The sequence below is a fragment of the Mobula birostris genome, chromosome 8 (assembly GCF_030028105.1).
Source record: "Mobula birostris isolate sMobBir1 chromosome 8, sMobBir1.hap1, whole genome shotgun sequence".
Taxonomy (NCBI): domain Eukaryota; kingdom Metazoa; phylum Chordata; class Chondrichthyes; order Myliobatiformes; family Myliobatidae; genus Mobula; species Mobula birostris.
Window position 1 is genome coordinate 160,398,702 of NC_092377.1, and position 22,005 is coordinate 160,420,706.

The window sequence follows — 22,005 nt, forward strand, 5'->3', positions numbered from 1 at the left end:
TGGGGCTCCTCAGCCATGGCTTTCAGCTCACCTAGGAGAAAGAAAACTCTGATCTCAAACTTCCGCTGCCTGGCAGCTATACCCACTCATGGGGAAGGCTTTGGGAGTAAACCCCGAGGAAAAACCCAGTGCTGGAGTCCTTAAAGCAGTCCTATGTTGAGTTCAATGCTGACTGGCAACTCCTGCAATGGAACTGGTGCCAAACTGTATCAGTCTCTGCCATTCCCTTGGATTCATCAGCTGCATGGAGGGAAGCCTGCTGCATGGGTAACACCTTGCTCTCCGTATTGTAGTGACCAAGCTTGTGCAATGGCTTGTGCATCACATAGACAGCTACAGAGCAATATCCACCGTCGTCCACAACCAATGGTACTCATAGTAATTTTGTTTCTTTGCAGTGTACTGCTGCTGCAAAACAACAGATTTCAAGTCGAATAGGTGGGTGATAATAAATCCGATTCTAAACTGACTGGGGGGGTTAAGACTAGCAGGGAGGAGAAAATTTTTTTTAAAAAAAAACTTACCTTATTCCGAAATAAAAAGCAGACGATTATAAAAATGAACTCCAGCACCACCACCGTAACCAGTGTCCACTTAAACTGCACAGAAAGAAGCAAAAAAAAAAAGATCAGTTGAAGAGATACAAGACTCAGAGGTTGGGGGGGGTGTGGGGAGGCAGATGTAAAGACAATACTCTGTTCAAGAGGGAGAGAAGAATCTGTGGCTGACTCAGACTTATCACTTACTACCTCCTGTCCATCTAATCCATGGATTTTGTGTTTTCCAAGGCAATGGTTGGTAGAACGCTGGCATTGTAACCAACAATCCTTTTATACGTCTTTAATATAATAAGAAAGGCCAAGAACATAAACTTACTATAAGCCAAGGAAGGAGCCTATAGATCTGGTGACTGGACAATTGGTCAAAATGGTAAAGTTTAAGCAAATTCTTCAAAAGAGGAACCTCCAAGAGGACTACAACCTTGTCGTGGTTTAGAGGCTTGCGTGCTTCAACACCCAGCGAGCTATGTTGGTTGGAGTCAGAGCTTTATATTTTGGCTCTGCTTGGGTCACCCATGCCAAACAGGTCAAAAGATAGAGGACAGACTAAGTGTGGTCTACCAGTCCTCCAGGTTCAGGGGTTCAGCTCAGGGCTAACAACCCTGACTGGCCAAAAAAAACCCAATTGTTACGGAAACAGTAATGAAGAATCCTTCTACGCCTGAGTGCAATGGTATTCCAGAGTCTTCACCCGGGACTTGCATGACTCACCTCAGTGAAAGCTGGGAGGAGGCTACTGACACATTGAAGGAAGCGCTGAACACTGCCAGAGATGGAGGACCTTCACTGCTGCCCTAAACACTAGCGACGTAACAGGCAGTAAGTAAGTTTAACGAGAAAAGGGAGGCGAGAAAGTTTTGGAAGGTAAGTTCAAGTCCAGGGATTCACGGATAGTAGTAGCAACACACAGGAGGGGTGGACTCAAGGGCCGGGGGTTTGGCATAGCCCAGCAGTCAGCGTAACGCTTTACAATGCCAGCGACCCGTGTTCATTTCCTGCCGCTGTCTTGTACGTTCTCCCACGTTTCTTCCCATGTCCCAAAGATGTACGGGTTAGTAGGCTAATTGGTCACTTGCGTGTACTTGGGCGGTGCAAGCTCGTTGGTCCAGAAGGACCTGTCCCCTGCTGTATCTCTAAATATTCTTTCTCCACTCATCCCCTACCTCTAGAAGTAAATGCCCACAAGGTGGGGTTAGTTCAAAGTAATTTTATGTGCCTTAATCTTGCCTTCATCACATTCTGGTCCAGGACACGATGAGACTACATCTAACATTCCAACACTCACAGACTCTTCAACGAGGCACTTTTACACTTGCAACGCTATCTGAAATTGGCACAAAAGCATGGCAGGGGTACAGTATATGGCTATATATTCAGTGACCCCCTGTGCCTAATAAAGTGGCCACTGAGTGTATATTTGTGACCTTTTGCTGCTGTAGCGCATCCACTTCAAAGTTTGACGTGTTGTGCGTTCACAGATGCTCTTCTGCACATTCTCAAGCTGGGGTCCACAGACCCCTCGGTTAATGGCACGGGTTTATGGTATAAAAAAAGTTTGGAACCCCTGTTTGAGAGACCATTATCTTGAAAATCCCAGGAGAACAACAGTTTCTGAGAAACTCAAACTATCCTGTCCGGCATCAACAATCATTCCATGGTCAGAGTCACATTGCTCCCCCATCCTGTTTGGTCTGAAAAACAACAGCTGAACCTCTTGACCAAGTCTGCATGCTTTTATGCACTGAGTTGCTGCCACCTGATTGACTGATTAGATATTTGTATTAACAAGCAGCTGTACAGGAGTACCTAATTTATCAGTGGTGGCACTTTCTCCAGCACTTCGACCTTGCAAATGCTGGAGACACAGCTGAACAGTGGCCTCTGTACAGAACACTGTCAGCACTTACAGTTCATACCCATCTCCTCAAAAAAAAACAACCATCGGCCTGCTGGACGGGGCTGAGTGATATGGCACTCAAATTCCCAACCTTTTCCTGTTTCACTCCTCATTCACAGAACATAGAGCTCTACAGACTCTTCGGCCCACAATGCTGTAGCAGCCTTTTAACCTGCTACATGATCTACCTAACCCTTCACTGCTAGGTAGCCCTCCACCTTCTATCATCAATGTGCCTTTCCAAGAGTCTTCTTAAATGTCCCGAACATATCTACCTCCACCACCAACCCTGGCAGCATGTTCCACTCACATTGTGTAAAAAAATACCTACCTCTGACATCCCCCAATACTTCCCTCCAATTACCAACATTATGCCCTCTCTTAATAGCCATTTCTGCCCTGGGAAAAAGTCTTTGGCTACACTCTATCTATGCCTCTTGTCACCTTGCACACCTCTACCAAGTCACCTCACATCCTTCTTTGCTCTTAAGAGAACACCCCTAGTTCACCCAACCTGTCCTTCCTTGAAAAATTACATACTCCTGGAGCCTGGAGATGGGGCGTGAGCCCATGATCAACTCCGATCACGCTGATTAAAGTGTTGGGGAAAATTGAAATTAATGACATTGAGAACAGTATGCAGGCAGGTGTTCAGCGCCATCTACGTGCGTGTGCCTGATCGCTCTCTCCCTCGTTCTCATTGCTCCCGGAGGAAGGAGTCGACATACAAATGGTCTCTCTCTCTCCCTCTCGCTCCATGCTGCATGAGGATGGGACCGGAGTCCTGGATGTTGAGCAAGGTTTAATCAATGTGCTTTATGGATAGGACTATGTAGTTCACGTTAGGCTGTGTTTCTGGTTGCTCCTTTTTTTTGTTGCTAGTTTATGCAATTTTGATCGAGGTGGCCTGCAGATAATGAATAACACAGCACTAGATTAAACTGAACTGAGCTGTACTGAATATGCCTGGACTCTTTCAATGACTTTGTGGGTCGGTGGTATATTATATTCTATGTTTTTTGCTTGTTTTGTTTAGCTTTTGTGCATTGGGGGTTTGATGTCTTTCTTTGAACGCATCCATGGTTTTCTTGGTTTCATGGCTGTCTGTGAGAAGATGAATCTCAGGGTTTACTTTGATAATAAATGTACTTTGAATCTAGATATTGACAGAAAAACAGATTGCTATCATTAACACAAAAGATTCTGTAGATACTGAAAATCTAGAGCAAAATGCATAAGATGCTGGAGGACCTATGCAAGTCAAGCAATATCTAAGGAGAGGCCTAAACAGTTAACATTTTGGGGTGAGATCCTTTATCAGGACTGGAAAGGAAGGTGGACAGAAAACAAAGGACTGTGGGAATATGCAAACACGAGGAAATCTGCAGACGCTGGAAATTCAAGCAACACACATCAAAGTTGCTGGTGAACGCAGCAGGCCAGGCAGCATCTCTAGGAAGAGGTATAGTCAACGTCTCCGCCTGAAATGGCGACTGTACCTCTTCCTAGAGATGTTGCCTGGCCTGCTACGTTCACCAGCAACTTTGATGTGTGTTAACTGTGGGAATAGCCAAGAGGACATAGGGGTCTCTCTACCACCATCAGGGGCATTTATCAGGAGCGCTGTATACACGGGGCCCTTAGTATTATCAAGGATCCCGCCCGTCCATCCAGCATCCTCTTTGACTGTCTACTATCAGGTAGGAGACTCTGATGTATAAAAACAAGAACGGTCAAGATAGGAAACAGGCCATGAGGCTTCTGGACTCCCTGCCACATCACATTTGACGTGTCTCTGGTTAATTCAATATTTAATTTTCAATACAATATTAAATTTATTCTGTTTATTCATTTGTAGATTTAAATCTTACTTTCCCAAGTTATTGTGAGTTATATACACCACTGTGCTTTACACCCTGGTGTGGGAGCGTCTTGTCTGGCGGTACACATTACATAGTTAAATGACAATAAACTTGACTTGAGAAGCCAGGGTAAGGTGGGAGGAGGGAAGGGGGAGAAATTAATTGAAGTTCATACCATCAGGTTGGAGGCTATTCCTGTCATTAGATAGATGTGAACCATTAATTTAGTCCTAAGGCATGGAAAGAAATGCTGCCTTGATACTTGGCATGTTTAAACACTGGACACCTCTAGTCTGTTATCTGTTTGCTACTTATGCTTATGGAATAAGATATATGGGAGGACTGTTTCATCATTTGTTCCCTAAAGACAGAAGATCAGATACATCACTAACAGGGCCCTAACACCAGTGTTCATACTCATGATCCATTTCACCTACTAGGTAAATACTACACGCACATTCGTCTTCCTGAGCATAACTAATGTTCATCGTCAGTCTTTACTTAGAACAGTGCAGTGCAGGAACAGGTCCTTCAACCCACAAAGTCTGCACTGAACCTGACGTCAAATTGAACTGATTCTCTCCTGCCTGAACATTATCTATTTTCTTTCATTCTCAGCCAACTCACATGTCTACCAAACAGCTTCTTTACCTGCTTCCAGCCCAGTAGCGTTTTCTAAACACCCACCACTCTTACAGAACTTGTCCCACTCATCTCCTTTAAACTCTCTCCACTCTCACCATAAGTGCATTGCTCTGGTATTCCACAGTGGGGAGAAGATCGGTGTCTCTCGCAATCTTATAAACTTCTCTCAGATTAAAATTAGATCTCATATACCACCTGTCCGCTTATGCAACTTCAATATTGTAAACTTACAATTATAACACGAGAGATATTGGTCTGACTGAAGGAAAGGAAACAAACATATCATTAAAAAGAGAGGTGACACCTTAATGAAGAATTTTTAAATCTTGATTCATCTTACTTCAGTTACACAATCTCCACTTCCTGAGAAAGCTTAAGATCTATGCAAAACCTTGTCGACAGGGGATGTATCTCACTCTCTCCACTCTTGCTTTGGTTCCCCCTTAGCCAATATTACGTGTCATGCATTGACCCACAATTCTTTAACACTGCCCCTGACTTCCCAAAAGAATCTAATCAGTTCTTAAGAATTGCCTGCTGGGGCTCTTAGACAGGCATATGGATAATAGAAAAATGGAGCGCTACGCGGGAGGGAAGGGTTAGATTGATCTTAGGGTAGGTAAAAAAGTTGGGTCAACCTTGTGGGCCAAACATCCTGTACTGTTCTACAGTATGATCTATGAATGTTGCTCTGCCATACGACACTGTTTCCTCTAAGCTGCACGGCCGCACAGTAACTGAAATGCTCCCATGCATGTAACCTTTATTACCGCGCACCTGAAATTTTTAAAAATATAATGTTTTATTAAAACTGCTGTGCAGTTTTCAGGCCGTGTAAAAATTTCCCGATCAGAGCAATGGCTGTTCAGTGGAGATGTACAAAGAAAATTAGAGGAAATGTTGTCAAGCACAGTGCTAGAGAAACCATAATGCCATGAGATAGATGAGCAGAATTAGGCCATTTGGCCCATCTGGTCTTCTCCACCATTTCATCATGGCTGATCAATTTCCCTCTCAGCCCCAATCTCCTGCCTTCTTCCATTAACCCTTTATACCCTAAGAATCTATTACCCTTGGCCTTAAATATATCCAATGACTTGGCCTCTACAGCTGTCTGTTGCAATGAATTCCAGAGATTCACCAATCCCTGGTTAAATGAATTCCTTCTCATTTCTGTTCTACATTGGCATCTCTCCATTCTGGTCCTAGATGCCCCTACCATAGAAAACATCCTCTCCACATCCAGTCTATCAAGGCCTTTCAACATTCGATAGGTTTCAATGAGTTCCCCCCTCATTCTTCTAAATTCCAGTGAGTACAGGTCCAGAGCCACCAAACGCTCCGTGTATGATAAGCCTTTACAATCCCAGAATCATTTTCGTGAACCTCCTTTGAACCTTCTCCAATGTCAGGACATCCTTTCTTAGATAAGGGCCCAAAACTGCTCACAATACTCCAGGTAAGGCCTCACTCATGCCTTCTAAAGCCTCAACATTACATACTTGTTTTTATTATTCTAGTCCTCTCGAAATGAATGCTAAACTTGCAATACCGAGGAGGCAATACTGTGAGAACATCACACTTTCCAAGCATCAGTCTGTGGAAGTACTGCACTGCTGAAGCATCAGGGTAACGGAGTGTGTATCTGTCACTGAAGGGCAGTATGAAGGAACAAAGCACTTTGAGAAAGCAAGTCAAAAAGGAATATAGTAACGTAAAAATGCTGGAACTACTCAGCAAGTTAGACAGCATCCAACCCCAAGAGAAATTTCTGTAGATTGGAGAACCTGGGTGTGTTCTGGGAATAGAAGAGGCTGGGATGAGATTAGATGGAAGTATACAAAATCATAAAGGATATAGAACAAACAGAGAGTGTGAGAGCTGTTCTCATTAGCAGTAGGAGCAAGAAGCAAATGTCACAGATAGAAGGTTTTTGGTAAAAGAGACTTGAGGAAAAGACTTCTTTGATGCAGTGGGTAGTTTGGTCTGGAGCACACTCTCTTGGAATTAAAGAAGGGAGTTTCAATCCTGATTTGAAAGCTTAGTTAATATTTGAAGTCATTTGTTACACAGTAAGTAGTTGGTCTGGAACGCATTCGCAGGGAAGTAATGAAGGCAACTTGAATCATGTTTTAAAACCTTTGTCAATGTTTGAACATAAAGAACTTACTTGACTTTGCAGAGACCAGGGAAATGGGAGGAGCAGATTGCTCTTACATTGAGCAGGGAAAGACTTGATGAGCCAATTGGTCCTTTTGTGCCGGAACTTTTCTAGGATCTGTGTGGAAAATTAGAGAAAGGAGAAAAGGAAGAGACAAAAAGGTGAGAGAACAAGTCTGATGATGAAAGAAAAATACAGGGACAAAGATCAAAAAGATGGGGAAATGAAAGCAAAATAAAAGGCGGGGGGAGGAAGGTGGAAGCAAGGAACGTCCCTCAGTCCTTGGACTGGGTTGAATCCAGCTGTGTTTTGCCGGCTGCTGTGCAAGTTGGGAAGAAGTCTGAATTAGTTGCTGTCTGGAGACACGACAGACTGCAGGAGAAGCTGGAATCTGGACCCCAATCTGCTGGAGGGACTTAGCAGGTTGAGCAGCTTCTGAGATCCTGATGCAGGGTTTCAACCCAAAACAGCAATGACATTCCTCCCCACTGATGCTGCTAGCCCCTCCGGCAGATTGTCACTTTCTGTCCGCACATGTTCCTGTCAGCGGTTTGGGCCTTCAATATGTTCTAATAGTGGAAAGCATGCATACGACAGAAAAAATGACGACTTTAGTGCAAGAAATTATAAGGTTCAGATCCTAGAGAACATGAGAAAACTAGGTGATCATTAAGTATCCTGATCTATCAGTTGTATTCCTGCCACAGAAAAGGTAAAATGTAGAACAATGACATTTTTGTGCTTGAAAGGAAGGAACCATCACTAAAGCACACACTCAGCGTGAGGCACATTCCAGCTTTCAAACATCTCTGGGTAGAAGTTGTTCGACTGCTGAGTGATATGTTCATACCTATTTAAAGTTTGCTTATTCATGTTAATGTATGTGACCATTCTGCTAATTGTTGATTGCTCATGGCGGTTTGTACTGTTGTATTGTAAATTATTGGTTGCTATTGTGTTGTCTGCTAAGGTATTATTCTGTGTTTTATGTTCGGCACTGAACCACAAAAAAACTCTGGTATGTTTCACATGCTGGCAATAAAGTACTTCTGATTCACCAGCACTCAGGACATCTGGCTCAAAGGGCCGAATGGCCTACTCCTGCACCTATTGTCTATTGTCTATCTTCAAGGAGCGATACTTCAAAAAAGGCAGAGTCCATCATTAAAGACTCCCATCACCCAGGGCGTGCCCTCTTCTCATTGCTACCATCAGGGAGGAGGTACAGAAGTGTGAAGGCACACACACATTCAGGAATAGCTTCTGCCCCTCTGACACCTGATCTCTGAACGGACATTGAACCCATTAAACAAGAGAAAATCTGCAGATGCTGGAAATCTAAGCAACACACAGAAAATGCTGGAGGAACTCAGCAGGCCAGGCAGCATCTATGGAAAAGCGTAAACAGTCGACGTTTCAGGCTGAGACCCTTATTCAACCCACAAACACTACCTCACTACTTTTTTTTTGTACTACTCATTCAACTTCAGAATCAGGTTTAATATCACTGGCACAAGTCTTGAAATTTGTTAGATTAGCGGTAGTGAAATACTTATTTTCTTCTATATTATCATGTAAGTACATCCAATGTAGTAAGAGTATATATATGTATATTAAATGGTTTCAATTAAAAATAGTGCAAAAACAGAAATAATAAAAGTAAGGTAGCATTCGTGGGCTTAATGTTCGTCTAGGAATCAGATGGCAGAAGGGAAGAAGCTGTTCCTGAATCGTTGAGTGAATGCTTTCAGGCTTCTGTACCTCCATCCTGAGGGTAACAATGAGAACATGGCTTGTCCTGGGTGATGGGAATCCTTAACAATGGACGCCGCCTTTTTGAGACATCACTCCTTGAAGATGTCCTGGTTACTATGAAAGCTAGTGCCCATGATAGAAATGACTAATTTTACAACTTTCTATAGCTTCTTACGATACAGTGCAGTAGCACCACCCCCACCCATTCCACATGGTAATGCAGCCTGTTAGAATGCTCTCCACAGTACATCTGTAGAAGTTTTCAAGTGTTTTATGTGTCAAACCAAATCTCTTTAACTTTCATATATATATTTATTCCTTATGGTGATATACAGTTTTTATTATCATGTACTGCATTGTACTGCTGCTGCAAAACAACAAATTTCACGACATATGCCAGTGATGTTAAACTTGATTCAGATTTTAATTGTCAGCGACAGAATTCACTGTTACTATCACTAACATTATGTCATGAAACTTGTTGTTTTGCAGCAGCAATACAGTGCAATACACAAAACAAACTATAAATTTTTCAATAAGAAATATATATTAAAAATAAATTAAATAAGTAGTGTATATGTGGATGTCAGTAATGCTCAGGGATGAGTGTCAGTCCTGCACTTCAGTTGCTGGCAGCTACCAGAATAATTAGCAGAATTATCATCATCATCATTATGTGCCTTCTTATATGACATGGGCAATTATGGTCTTCCATCTGTCTCTATCCATGATCGTGACTATCCTTGGCAAATTTTTCTCCAGAAGTGTTTGCTACTGGCTTCTTCCGGGCAGTGTCCTTAGAAGACTGGTGACCCCAGCCATTAACAATACTCTTCAGAGATTGTCTGCCTGGAGTCAGTGGTCTCTTAACCAAGCCTCGTGATCTGCACCAACTGCTCATTCGACCATCCACCACCTGCTCCCACAGCTTCACGTGACCCTGATTGGGGGAAAGGGGGCTGAGCAGGTGCGACACCTTGCCCAAGGGTGACCTGCAGGCTAGCAGAGGGAAGGAGCACCTTACACCTCCTTTGGTAGAGGATGACCTCCACCCTGCCACCCATTAGCAGAATATCCAGACTTTTTCCTGTATGCTGTTTCTGGGAGCTTGCTAAAATGGAAGGTAGAAGCAACAGCAGCAATTGTTCATCTAGTAAGGTTTATGGTAAAAGCTTAATGGATGAGAAATAAGATAGTCAATGCCACCATCTTAAGTCCTGAAGTCCCACACCATCAGGTTCAAGAATAGCCTGTCCTGATGAAGAACCTCAAACTAAAACATTGACCATTCATTCTTTGGGGTACTCCTCTGTTTTCATGAATGTTTGTGAAGAAAAAGAATTTCAGGATGTATACTGTAGACATTTCTCTGACATTAAATGTACCTATTGACCTATTTCCATCCATAGATGCTGCCTGGACCTGCTGAATTCCTTCAGCATTTTGTGTGTATTACTCTGGATTTCCAGCACCTGCAGCATCTTGGGTTCAAGAACATCCTATTTGTTACATGTATGTCAAAACATACAGTGAAATGCCTTGCTTGCATCAACAACCATCATCGGATCGCCAGTAATCATCGGAGGATCAGAGATGGAGTGGGTCAGTAACTTTAAATTCCTGGGGGTCACTATCTCAAAGGACCTGTCCTGGACCCATCATATAAATGTAATTGCAAAGAAAGCACGACAGCGCCTCTACTTCTGCAGGGGTCTGCAGAGATTCGGCATGACAGCAAAAGCTTTGACAAACTTCTTTAGATGTGTAATGGAAAACATATTGCCTGGCTGCATTACGGCCTGGTATGGGAACATCAATGCCTTTGAAAAGAAAATCCTACAAAAAGTAGTGGATTCGGCTCAGTACATCACAGGTAAAGCCCTCCCAAGCATTGAGCGCATCTACATGAAACATTGTAGTAGGACAGCAGCATCCATCATCTGAAATCCTCACCATCCAGCCCATGCTCTTTTCTCACTGCAGCCATCAGGTAGAAGGTACAGGAGCCTCAGGACTCACACCACCAGGTTCAGGAACAGTTACTACCCCTCATCCATCAGGCTCTTGAACAAAAGAGAACTACACTCATCTATTGAAACGTTTCCACAACCGATGATCTCATTATACGAACTCTCTATCTTGTTACTTCACGCACTTGTTATTTATTGCTATTTATTTACAGTTGCATTTTCACAGTTTGTTGTCTTCTGCGCTTTGCTTGATCTTTCATTGATCCTGTTATAGTTACTATTCTATAGATTTGCTGAGTATGCCCACAGGAAAAAAGCATTTCAGGGTTATATGTGATGACATGTACAGTATGTACTCTGATAATAGATTTTAATTTGAACTTTGAAAAGGGGTGTATTACTCAGAGATACGCACCAGGAACGTTACTGAAGGATATGTTCTGGGTTACTTCTAAACCACAGCTAACTTCACATATAACCATATAACCATTTTTCCTATAATTCGGTGATCAGAACTGTACACAATACTCCAAATCTGGCCTTACCAATGTCTTATACAATTTTAACATTACATCCCAACTCCTATACTCAATGGTCTGATTAATAAAGGCCAGCATACCAAAAGCTTTCTTCACCACCCTATCCACATGAGATTCCACCTTCAGGGAACTATGCACAATTATTCCTAAATCCCACTGTTCTACTGCATTCTTCAATGCCCTACCATTTACCATGTATGTCCTATTTTGATTAGTCCTACCAAAATGTAGCACCTCACATTTTTCAGCATTAAACTCCATCTGCCATCTTTCAGCCCACTCCTCTAACTGGCCTAAATCTCTCTGCAAGCTTTGAAAACCTATTTCATTATACACAACTCCACCTATCTTAGTATCATCTGCATGCTTACTAATTCAATTTACCACCCCATCATCCAGATCATTAATGTATATGACAAACAACATTGGACCCAGTACAGATTCCTGAGGGACACTACTAGTCACCGGCCTCCAATCTGACAAACAGTTATCCACCACTACCCTCTGGTGTCTCCCATCCAGCCACTGCTGAATCTATTTTACTACTTCAATATTAATACCTAACGATTGAACCTTCCTAACTAACCTTCCGTGTGGAAACTTGTCAAAGGCCTTACTGAAGTCCATATAGACAACATCCACTGCTTTACCCTTGTCAACTTTCCTAGTAACCTCTTCAAAAAATTCAATAAGATTTGTCAAACATGACCTTCCACACACAAATCCATGTTGACTGTTCCTAATCAGACCCTGTCTATCCAGATGATTATATGTACCATCTCTAAGAATACTTTCCATCAATTTACCCACCACTGACGTCAAACTCACAGGCCGATAATTGCTAGGTTTACTCTTAGAACCCTTTTTAAACAATGGAACAACATGAGTAATACGCCAATCCTCCGGCACCATCCCCGTTTCTAATGACATTTGAAATATTTCCGTGCCTGTGTAATTTTATGATTTGTGTTATTGTTACCTGTTACTCATCTTATAACCACCTTAACAACCTCTTCACCCCTACCCTTTAAAGAAAATGGAAGCAGAATCATAAGCACAGATGAAGGATACGTCAGTAGTCACAAGGAAACAGATCTCCTCAGGTTGTAAAGCAGCAAACAGCCACATAATTACATGCTTGGACAGAAATGTCTGTCTCTTACTGGGGTATGAGGCCAACGGCTACACTCGCCTGGTTTAGCCGCCTGTCGAAGGCGTGTACTGGGGTGCGGCTGCCTTTGCATGCAAACAGCTACTTGGAGCCCCAGGTGGGATCTGAGTGTCCTGGGGGCCAAAGGTGAGTCAGTTGTCCTGGCGTGGATACGACAAGGCCCTTCACCAGAGGTGCTACCCTTCACTGGACACCCCACAGTATGTACCGTACAACAAGGGTATTACTGACTGATACATCCAGGGATATTACTAAATGATGTAGGATTTGGATAGCTTAATATTAACGTCACGGGTCACCGGTCCTGGGCTCAGCACTTGGCTGCAATTATGAAGAAGGCATGCCAGCATGCCTGCTTTCTTGAAGCTTAAGGAGACTTGGCATGTCGCCAAATATGCTAACAAACTTTGACAGATAAACTATTGAAAACATCCAGAATGATTGCACAGACTGTCTGGTACAGCAATTGCAATGCACAGGAATGCAAGGGGCTGCAGAGAGCACTGGATACAATCCAGTCCATTACTGCACAGCCCTTCCCACGAACGACAACACCCACAAGAGCTGCCACTTCAAGCAAGCAGAACCAATCATCAAGGATTGCCTCCATCTGGGTCATGCTCTCTTCTTACTGCTACTGTCAATCAAAAGGAGTAGAGGACTGGACCCACGCCATCAGGTTCAGGAAGAACTGCTTTCCTGCAACCATCAGATTCTTGAACTGACCTGCACAACTCAAACCTTACCTCAGCAACAGACCACTACAGGACACCTCTTGCACTACCTTGGACTTGCTTGATTACTGCAGGATTGGTTTTTGCAAATTTGTTTTGTTCTCTTTCTCGTCAATGTCTTGTATAACTCATGTACAATTTATAATCTGGACTTGGACTTCCAAGATCAAGAGAGGGCAATGGACTTTTCCACTTTAAAAATTGTTCCGGAGAGCCCTGCTGGCAGCCGATGGGGTAACATCTTTTTGAATTTGCTCCTACCTTATTACCTTTTTGTTTCCTACCTTATTTTTTGAAACCTTATTATAAATGTCAATATTGCTCTATTATGTCTTTGAGAAGGACTAAAACCTCTGCAAAAGAAAAAGAAGATGATTCTCCAACCACTTTGGAATCAATTGGAGATTTCCTTAAAAAGCAAAGAACAGAACTCTCTGGAATTTCAACATCTTAATGTCAAGTTGGACTCTATTCAACAAACTCTAATTGAACTTGAAAAGCCAATTAAGGAGAATAAAGAGGCTTTGTCGATACTGGAAACGGACTTAGAAGACATGAGTAAACTCTGCAAAAAATTATCATTATCTCATGAAAAATTAACAAAGAAGATTACCAACCTGGAAAGCAGAAACAGAAGGAACAATCTATGTATTCTGGGTCTTGAAGAATCAATTGAAGGTGTCCACCCCACAGAGTTTTTTACAAGCCTTTTGAAACAGCTATTCCCTGATTCCTTGCTGTCTGTGCTTAAGTTGGACCGCGCCCATCGGTCGCTAGCCCCAAACCAAAGTCAGGAGAGCGACCTAGGACGGTTATTTTATGTTTTCATGAATTTCATACTAAGGAGCTTTTAATCCGTCATACCCGTCAAGTAGGAATGATCGATTACAATGGGAAGATGATCAGATTCGTGGGAGATTATACACCGGAGGTTATGGCTGAACGTGCTAACTACAAAGAGGTCATGTCGCTGCTTTATAATAAAGGGTTTAAGCCCTCCATTTGCTTCCCTGCATGTCTTAGAATCGTTCTGAAAAATGGTGTGCAGAAATGGCTGGGATCGGTTGAACACGCACAGACGTTTTTGAAAGCAGAAGATTAATTGTGTTATATCTCTTACAAGAGCAATTATCTTTTTATTTATGGATTGAATAAGGATTTAATAAACTTACATTTTGACCATTTATATATCTCGTTTTTCGATATTTTCTTTGATATCCTTCACTACTTTTTTTTGAGGTTTCTCTCTCTATATATATATATTTTTGAAATTGTTAAAATGAATCCTCTTATGTTTTGGATCTCTGATCTAAGTTTTTTTTGTCTGTTTTGTCTTGGTAGGAACATAATAACCTTGAATGATTGGAGTTTTGCCAGCAGGATTTCTTTGGGAGGGTTGTCTTTAGGGTTTAGCATGATGACTGTCCTCTGGCCGGCTTTTTGGCTTTGGGAGGGGGAGGGGTGGGGTCTCTTTTTTCTTTTTTCTCTGGAAGCTGGGTTGGGCTACCATCCAAATTTTCTGTTTGAGTATCTTATTTTATGGTTTGTTCTCTGGTTTTAATAATTTACGATCATTTCTTTTAACTCTTCTGTTAATTAGTATTTAAAATGGATCGAAATATTAATTTACTTCATTTTAATGTGAAAGGGTTAAATCATCTTGTGAAAAGGAATAAGATTTTTGCTTACATTAAAAAGTTAAGGGCCCCCATTATTTTTCTACAAGAAATGCATGTACATAGTTGTGACAACGCATGCCTTTTTAATCAGTGGAGGGGACTACAATTTCGTTCTTCGTTCAGAGCAAACTCTCAAGGGGTCTCGATTTTTATAGACAATAGGATTTCTTTTGTTCAACATAAAGTTGTCTCTGACCCTAATGGGTGATTTGTCATAATGTCAGGGAAACTAGATAATAAACTGATTGTATTTGCTAATGTGTATGCCCCAATGTGGATTCCTGCCAGATCTGAGTCTTTATTCTTTGGTGATGGGAGGAGATTTTAATTGTTGTCTAGACCCAGTATTAGATCGTTCTTCTCTTAAATCAGCTACACCTAACAAATCAGCTTTATTTATTCAATCCTTTCTAATGGAATGTGATATTGTTGATGTCTAGCATTTTTTCACCCAGCAGATAGGGAGTCTTCATTCTTTTCTCATGTCCATCATTCCTATACCAGGATTGATTATTTTTTTATTGATAGTCAAATGATTTCATTAGTTCAATCCATTGAATATAAAGAAATAGCTGTATCCAATTATTCTCCTGTATTTCTATCTTTAAATCTTCCTGGTTTCACTCATATGAACAGATCCTGGCATTTTAATTTAACTTTATTATCTGATAAGGACTTTCTAAAATTCTGGAGAATCAAATTATTCTTTTTTTTTGAAGAAAATGCATTGGAAGAGACTTCTAGTCTTATCATTTGAGATGATTTTAAGGCATATATTAGAGGACAAATTATCTCCTATACTGCATATATTAAGAAAAAAGCTAATAAAGAGGGAACTGATTTAGTTAATCAATTAAAACAATTAGACCAGAAATATGATTTGGCACCAGACCTGGAACTATACAAAAGACGCATTGAAATTAAAATTAAATATGATCTTCTTATAACGTATCCAATTGAAAGCTAACTTTCAAAAGATAGAAGCCAATTCTATATACATGGAGAAAAAACTGGTAAACTACAAACTAATCAGTTGAAGACCTTTATAGCTAAACGGCAAATTAAAGAAATTCGCAAAACCAATGGGGATTTGACAACTGACCATTTTGAAATAAATGACACTTTTAGAGAATTTTCTTCTAAACTGTATAGTTCTTATTTTGTTAAAGATAATACTGCAATGAACATTTTTTTAGACCAATTAAATATTCCTGGACTTTCAGTTGATAATCGAAAGCAGTTGGACCAACCTATTTCTCAGGAGGAAATCACTGAGGCTATACGTTCATTGCATTCTGGGAAATCTCCAGGACCTGAAGGATTCTCTGGAAAATTTTATAAGGCTTTTTCTTCATTGCTTATACCTTATTTATGTTCTACCCTTACAGATTCCTTCAAGGTGGGTAGGTTGCCACAGTCTTTTTATGAAGCTTCCATTTCGCTTATTCTTAAAAAGAGTAAGAATCCCACTGAATGCTCCTTCATATAGATGAATCTCTTTACTCAATGTTGATGCTAAGATCCTATCTAAAGTTTTGGCCCATAGACTTGAAAATATTATACCTTCTATAATATCTGATGATAAGACAGGATTTATTAAAAATCGATATTCCCATTTTAATACACAGCAACTGTTAAATGTTATGCATTCTCCATCCAAGGAAATATCGGAATGTGTGATTTCTCTGGATGCGGAAAATGCTTTTGACCGGGTTGAATGGAATTACCTTTTTAAGACCTCAGAAAAATTTAATTTTGGGCCCAATTTTATTCATTAGATTAAATTACTTTACTTATCTCCTTCTGCTAAGGTCCTTACTAACTTTCAGAACTCTGAACCAATTTAACCCCAACATGGAACCAGACAAGGATGTCCGTTGAGCCCTATGCTTTTTGATTTGGTATTAGAACCTTTAGCAATTGTCTTTTGACAGTCTAAAGATATCACCAGTATCTTAAGGAAAGGTACTATTCATAAAGTCTCGCTTTATGCTGATGACCTATTGCTTTTTATATCTAATATTACAACTTCTTTACCCTCCATGTTTCTTTTACTGACTAACTTTAGTCAGTTTTCAGGATATAAATTGAATTTACATAAGAGTGAATTGATTCCTTTAAATAAAGTGATACCAACCGATATTAATCATTCTTTTAAAATTGTAAGAAAACAATTTACATATTTGGGTGTAACAATCACTAAGGATTATAAAGATCTATTCAAAGAAAATTTTCTAACCTTAATGAATTATGTGATATAGACAATTTCTAGTTGGTCGCCTCTCTCTTTATCATTGATTGGTTGAATTAATTCTATTAAAATGAATACTTCACCTAAATGTATATACCTTTTTCAAGCCGTATCTGTTTTTATTCCTAAGTCTTTTTTTGATTCTTAGATTCGATTCTTTCTTCCTATATATGGAAGAACAGAAAAATCCGATTAAATAAAGCCCACCTTCAAAAAATTAAAAAGAATGGAGGCCTTGCTCTACCCAATTTTAGTTATATTATTGGGCAATTAACATACAAAATCTTACGTTCTGGTTATATTATATTATTCGTGAGGATTTTCCAACATGGGTCTTTTTGGAAGCCAACTCTGTGATGGAATTTTCTATTATTTCTCTTCTTGGATCCTCTCTTCCTTTATCTTTAAATAAATTAACTGACAGGTTGGTGATTAAACACACTTTGAGGATCTGGCAAACAAGAGGAATTCTGCAGATGCTGGAAATTCAAGCAACACACATCAAAGTTGCTGGTGAATGCAGCAGGCCAGGCAGCATCTCTAGGAAGAGGTACAGTCGACATTTCAGGCCGAGACCCTCCATCAGGACTAACTGAAGGAAGAGTTAGTAAGAGATTTGAAAGTGGGAGGGGGAGGGGGAGATCCAAAATGATAGGAGAAGACAGGAGGGGGAGGGATGGAGCCAAGAGCTGGACAGGTGATTGGCAAAGGAGATATGAGAGGATCATGGGACAGGAGGCCCAGGGAGAAGGAAAGGGGGGGGGGGGAAACCCAGAGGATGGGCAAGGGGTATAGTCAGAGGGACAGAGGGAGAAAAAAGAGAGTGAGAGAAAGAATATGATCTGGCTACAGTTTAGATAACATTGCGGTTTATTGAGATTTTCCTTTTCTAGTCCGATTTTTTCTAATTTTTTTAAACCATCTACGACCGATCTGTTTTTTAAGAGAATGGGATAGATTAGGCATTAAACGATTTCAGGATCTGTTTGTTGAAGGGAATCTTTCTTCCTTTGAGCAGCTCTCAGTGAAATATAACCTACCAAATACTCACTTTTTTTAATATCTACAGATTAGAGATTTTTTAAGATCTAAACTACATATATTTCCTACCAGCCCGGATAAGAACATAATAGATGTAATTATTAATTTGAAACCTTTTGATAATGGCTCAATATCTTATATTTATGGTCTGTTGCTGGGACTGAGAATGGCTCCTTTAGATAAAACTTAAAAAGATTGGGAAAAGGATTTACAGACTTCATTATCTGATGAGACCTGGAGGGCTATTTTCAAAATGGTTAATTCTTCATCATTATATGCTTGTCATTCCCTCCTACAATTTAAAGTGGTACATAGAGCTCATATGTCTAAAGACAAGCTCTCTTGTTTTTTTGCAGATATATCTCCTTATTATGACAGATGTAATAATGGAGAGACTACATTAATTCATATGTTTTGGTCATGTTCGAGCCTTGAAAAGATGCATTCTAAACTTTTTCTGTACTTTTTAAGGTTAATTTTAAGCCCAACCCTTTGACTGCCTTATTTGGTATTGTTGAGGAAAGAACTATAATTTTGGAGCCTTCTCATTTGCGGGTACTGGCTTTTATTTCTCTTATGGCTAGGAGGGCAATCTTGCTTAAATGGAAGGAGGTTGCCCCTCCCCTACACACATGCTCAATGGTTATGCGATGTTATGTCATGTTTAAATTTAGAGAAGGTTCTCGTTGTTCGATTTCTGATTCTAACCAAGATTTTCAAACGCTATGGGGACCCTTTCTGAACTATTTTAAAAATCTTTGAATCGTTATTGTTATTAAAATATAGATCTGGGCCATTATTATAAAACACTATATGGTAAAGTACTCTTTTTTTTTCTCTTTTTCTTTAACCAACCAGCTTTGTCTTGGTAGTGGGTGTAGATTTTTGTTTTATAATATAATGAACCATATTATTGTATTTCATAATTCAATTTATTTTATTTGATTGATCATGAATATGGGATACCGTGATTGTATCAGTGTGATTTATATATAGTGCATTTTATGTTGATTTATAAGAAGTATCCTTATGAATTCTGCATTTGTGTATAAGAAATTTAATAAAAATATTGGAAAAAGAAAGAAAAATTGTTCCACAGAGGTTTCCTATCATTGTCAGACGCAATGGACAACCACCAGTAGTACTGTATGAACCTACATGACTGTGATGCTGCTGCAAGAACTTAAGTTATTGTACCTGTAACTCACCACACTTGCGCACATGACAATAAACTCGACTTGAATGCACTGGGAATATTACGAAGGGATGTAAATCAGGTGTACTTCAAGGATGAGTGCTCTGCTGTCTCTACACTCATGACCATGTGGCTAGGCACAGCTCAAACACCATCGGTAAGTTCACTGTCATCGGCAGAATCTCACACCTAACCAGGAGGTGTACAGGAGTGAGATTGATAGGCAGGTCGAGTGGTATCAAAACAACATCCTTGCACTCAATGTCAGCAAGACCAAGGAACTGACTGTGGAGCAACACACGTAAAAGTTGCTGGTGAACGCAGCAGGCCAGGCAGCATCTCTAGGAAGAGGTACAATTGACGTTTCGGGCTGAGACCCTTCTTTAGGAAGTGGAAGAGGGAGGAACACACACCAGTCCTCATTGAGGGGTCAGTCGTGGAAAGGGTGAGCAGCTTCAAGTTCCCGAGAGTCAGCATCTCAGAGGTTCTATCCTGGACCCAACATATTGACGCAATGTAAGACTACAAGACATTGGAGCAGAATTGGGCCATTCAGCCCATCGAGTCTGCTCTGAAGACAACACACCAGCAGTTACACTTCATTAGGACTTTGAGGACTCCAAAGTCACCAAAGGCTCTAGCAAATTTCTACCGAAGTACCGTGGAGAGCATTCTAACTGGTGGCAACACCATCTGGGATGGAGTTACCAATGCACAGGACTGTAAGAGGCGGCAAAGGACTGTAGAATCAGCGAGCTCCATCCTGGCACAACCCTCCCCACCAGCAACGACATCTTCAAAAGGCGATGCCTCAGCATCCATCATTAAGGACTCTCACCATCTAGGACATGTCCCTCCTCATTGCTACCATCGGGGAGGAGATAAAGAAAGCTGAAGGTGCACACTCAACATTTTCGGAACAACTTGTGCCATGTGCCATCAGATTTCTGAATAGCCCATGAACCCATGAACACTACCTCCCTATTCCTCTTTTGCACAATTATTTAGTTATTTTTGATGTGGTGTTCACTGAGCTTGGCAGACGCTTCATCAGCGATCGATGTGACATCCTGAGTGTGCAGTTGTTGGTGTTTCTCTCTGGGAGTGCTCGCATTTATATAAGCCTCCGTTTGCTTGCTTCGGTCCTGATTGGCTACCCCCTTCAGCTGTCCTTTGAATTCCATTGGCTCGCGTTTCTTTGGCTCTTAGGGGCTCTATTTCGATATGCTTGTTTAGAGTTATCAGAAGAGAACCACGCTTCTAAAAATTCTCATGCCTGCTTCGTGTTTGCCTGAGTGGTGCCCCCAGCTAAGGTGGTGTCCCTCTCAGTTTTAACATACCAAGATCAACAACAGTGGATCATGTCTCCATACTGCCAGTTTGCGTTCCCATAAATGAGTTATTTTTGCTGTAGCTCGTATGCCTGCACTGTACTGCTGCCACAGAACAACACATTTCACAACTGACGTCAATGACAATAAACCTGGCTCTGATTCAGAAACACTGTATGATACACGATGGGAATATTACTGTGCTCTGGTACATATCATTGCAATGTACTCACCGGGGATATCACACAGAGTGATGCACACTGCAGAGATTGCTGAGCAATCTGCACCAGGTGTTTGGCTGAAGACTGGTGCAAAACTGGCAATTTCCTGCTTGGCACGGAAAGCACTGCACACAGGTTCAACTGCACTTAAACTACTGTACGTCAGAGATGGGAGTTAAATGAACAAGGATAATCTGACCATTTCTTCTCTGACAACTCTTCCTGCTATTAATGTGGTATGTATTTCACAGTGCTAAAAGCAGTGATGTGAATTTTATCAGGCGTTTTCTCATTTTTAAATCTGAGCTGTCATTGAGTAGCAGAGTGGGGGTAAGTCTCTGCCAAAGGAAGCGTATGACCACCCTTCCGTGCACCAGCCTGCAGATCATCCTTGTGCAAAGTATAGCACCTGCTCAGCCCGCCCGATCAGGAAGCCATGGTGGATGGTCGTATGAGCAGCTGGTGCATACCACAAGTGCCGGTTATGTGACCACTGACACCAGGCAGACAAACTCTGAAGAGTATTGATAATGGCTGGGGTCACCCATCTTGTAAAGACACTGCCCAGAAGAAGCCAATGGCAAACCACTTCTGTAGAAAAATTTGCCAAGGGCAACCATGACTATGGAAAGACCATGATCACTCACATCATAGGCCACGGCTAACGATTTTCATGATTTCCAGTGGGCCGAGGGTTTATCCTTTTACCACCTACTGGATCACTTGGTCTGGCGCGTAATGTCAGGATTGGTCTCCTTTCGGATTAACAGGGTCATGGCGTGAGAACGTTCCTGACTCGACCCCAAACTCAAGTGTGTGCATTCCACCTGAGGAATTGAGAAGCAGCTCGGAAACTCAAGATCTTCTGGTGTGGGAAGGAGATCGAACACCATCCGACTCCAATTTACCTGGGCGTGACACTGGATAGGACGCTCTCATTTGCCACCCACATCCAAAAACTCTGAGGGAAAGTTGGCTCTCGCAATTCTCTCT

The 22,005-nt window shown here is 41.2% G+C and overlaps 1 protein-coding gene across 5 annotated transcripts in view; it reads right to left on the minus strand.

The window, feature by feature from the left end:
* LOC140201875 (tetraspanin-15-like) overlaps window positions 1-22,005 on the minus strand; it is a 274,040-nt gene that overhangs the window by 172,658 nt on the left and 79,377 nt on the right. For 3 of the 5 annotated variants that reach the window (XM_072266626.1, XM_072266631.1, XM_072266629.1), the window contains 2 exons: window positions 7,135-7,242; window positions 525-599 (listed from right to left, as the gene is read on the minus strand). The exons of 1 other annotated variant lie outside the window; for it this stretch is intronic. In XM_072266626.1, the coding sequence (XP_072122727.1) occupies window positions 525-599; window positions 7,135-7,242 (183 nt within the window). The remainder of the gene's footprint in view (window positions 1-524; window positions 600-7,134; window positions 7,243-22,005) is intronic. One more of the 5 variants, XM_072266627.1, reaches the window with a different exon arrangement.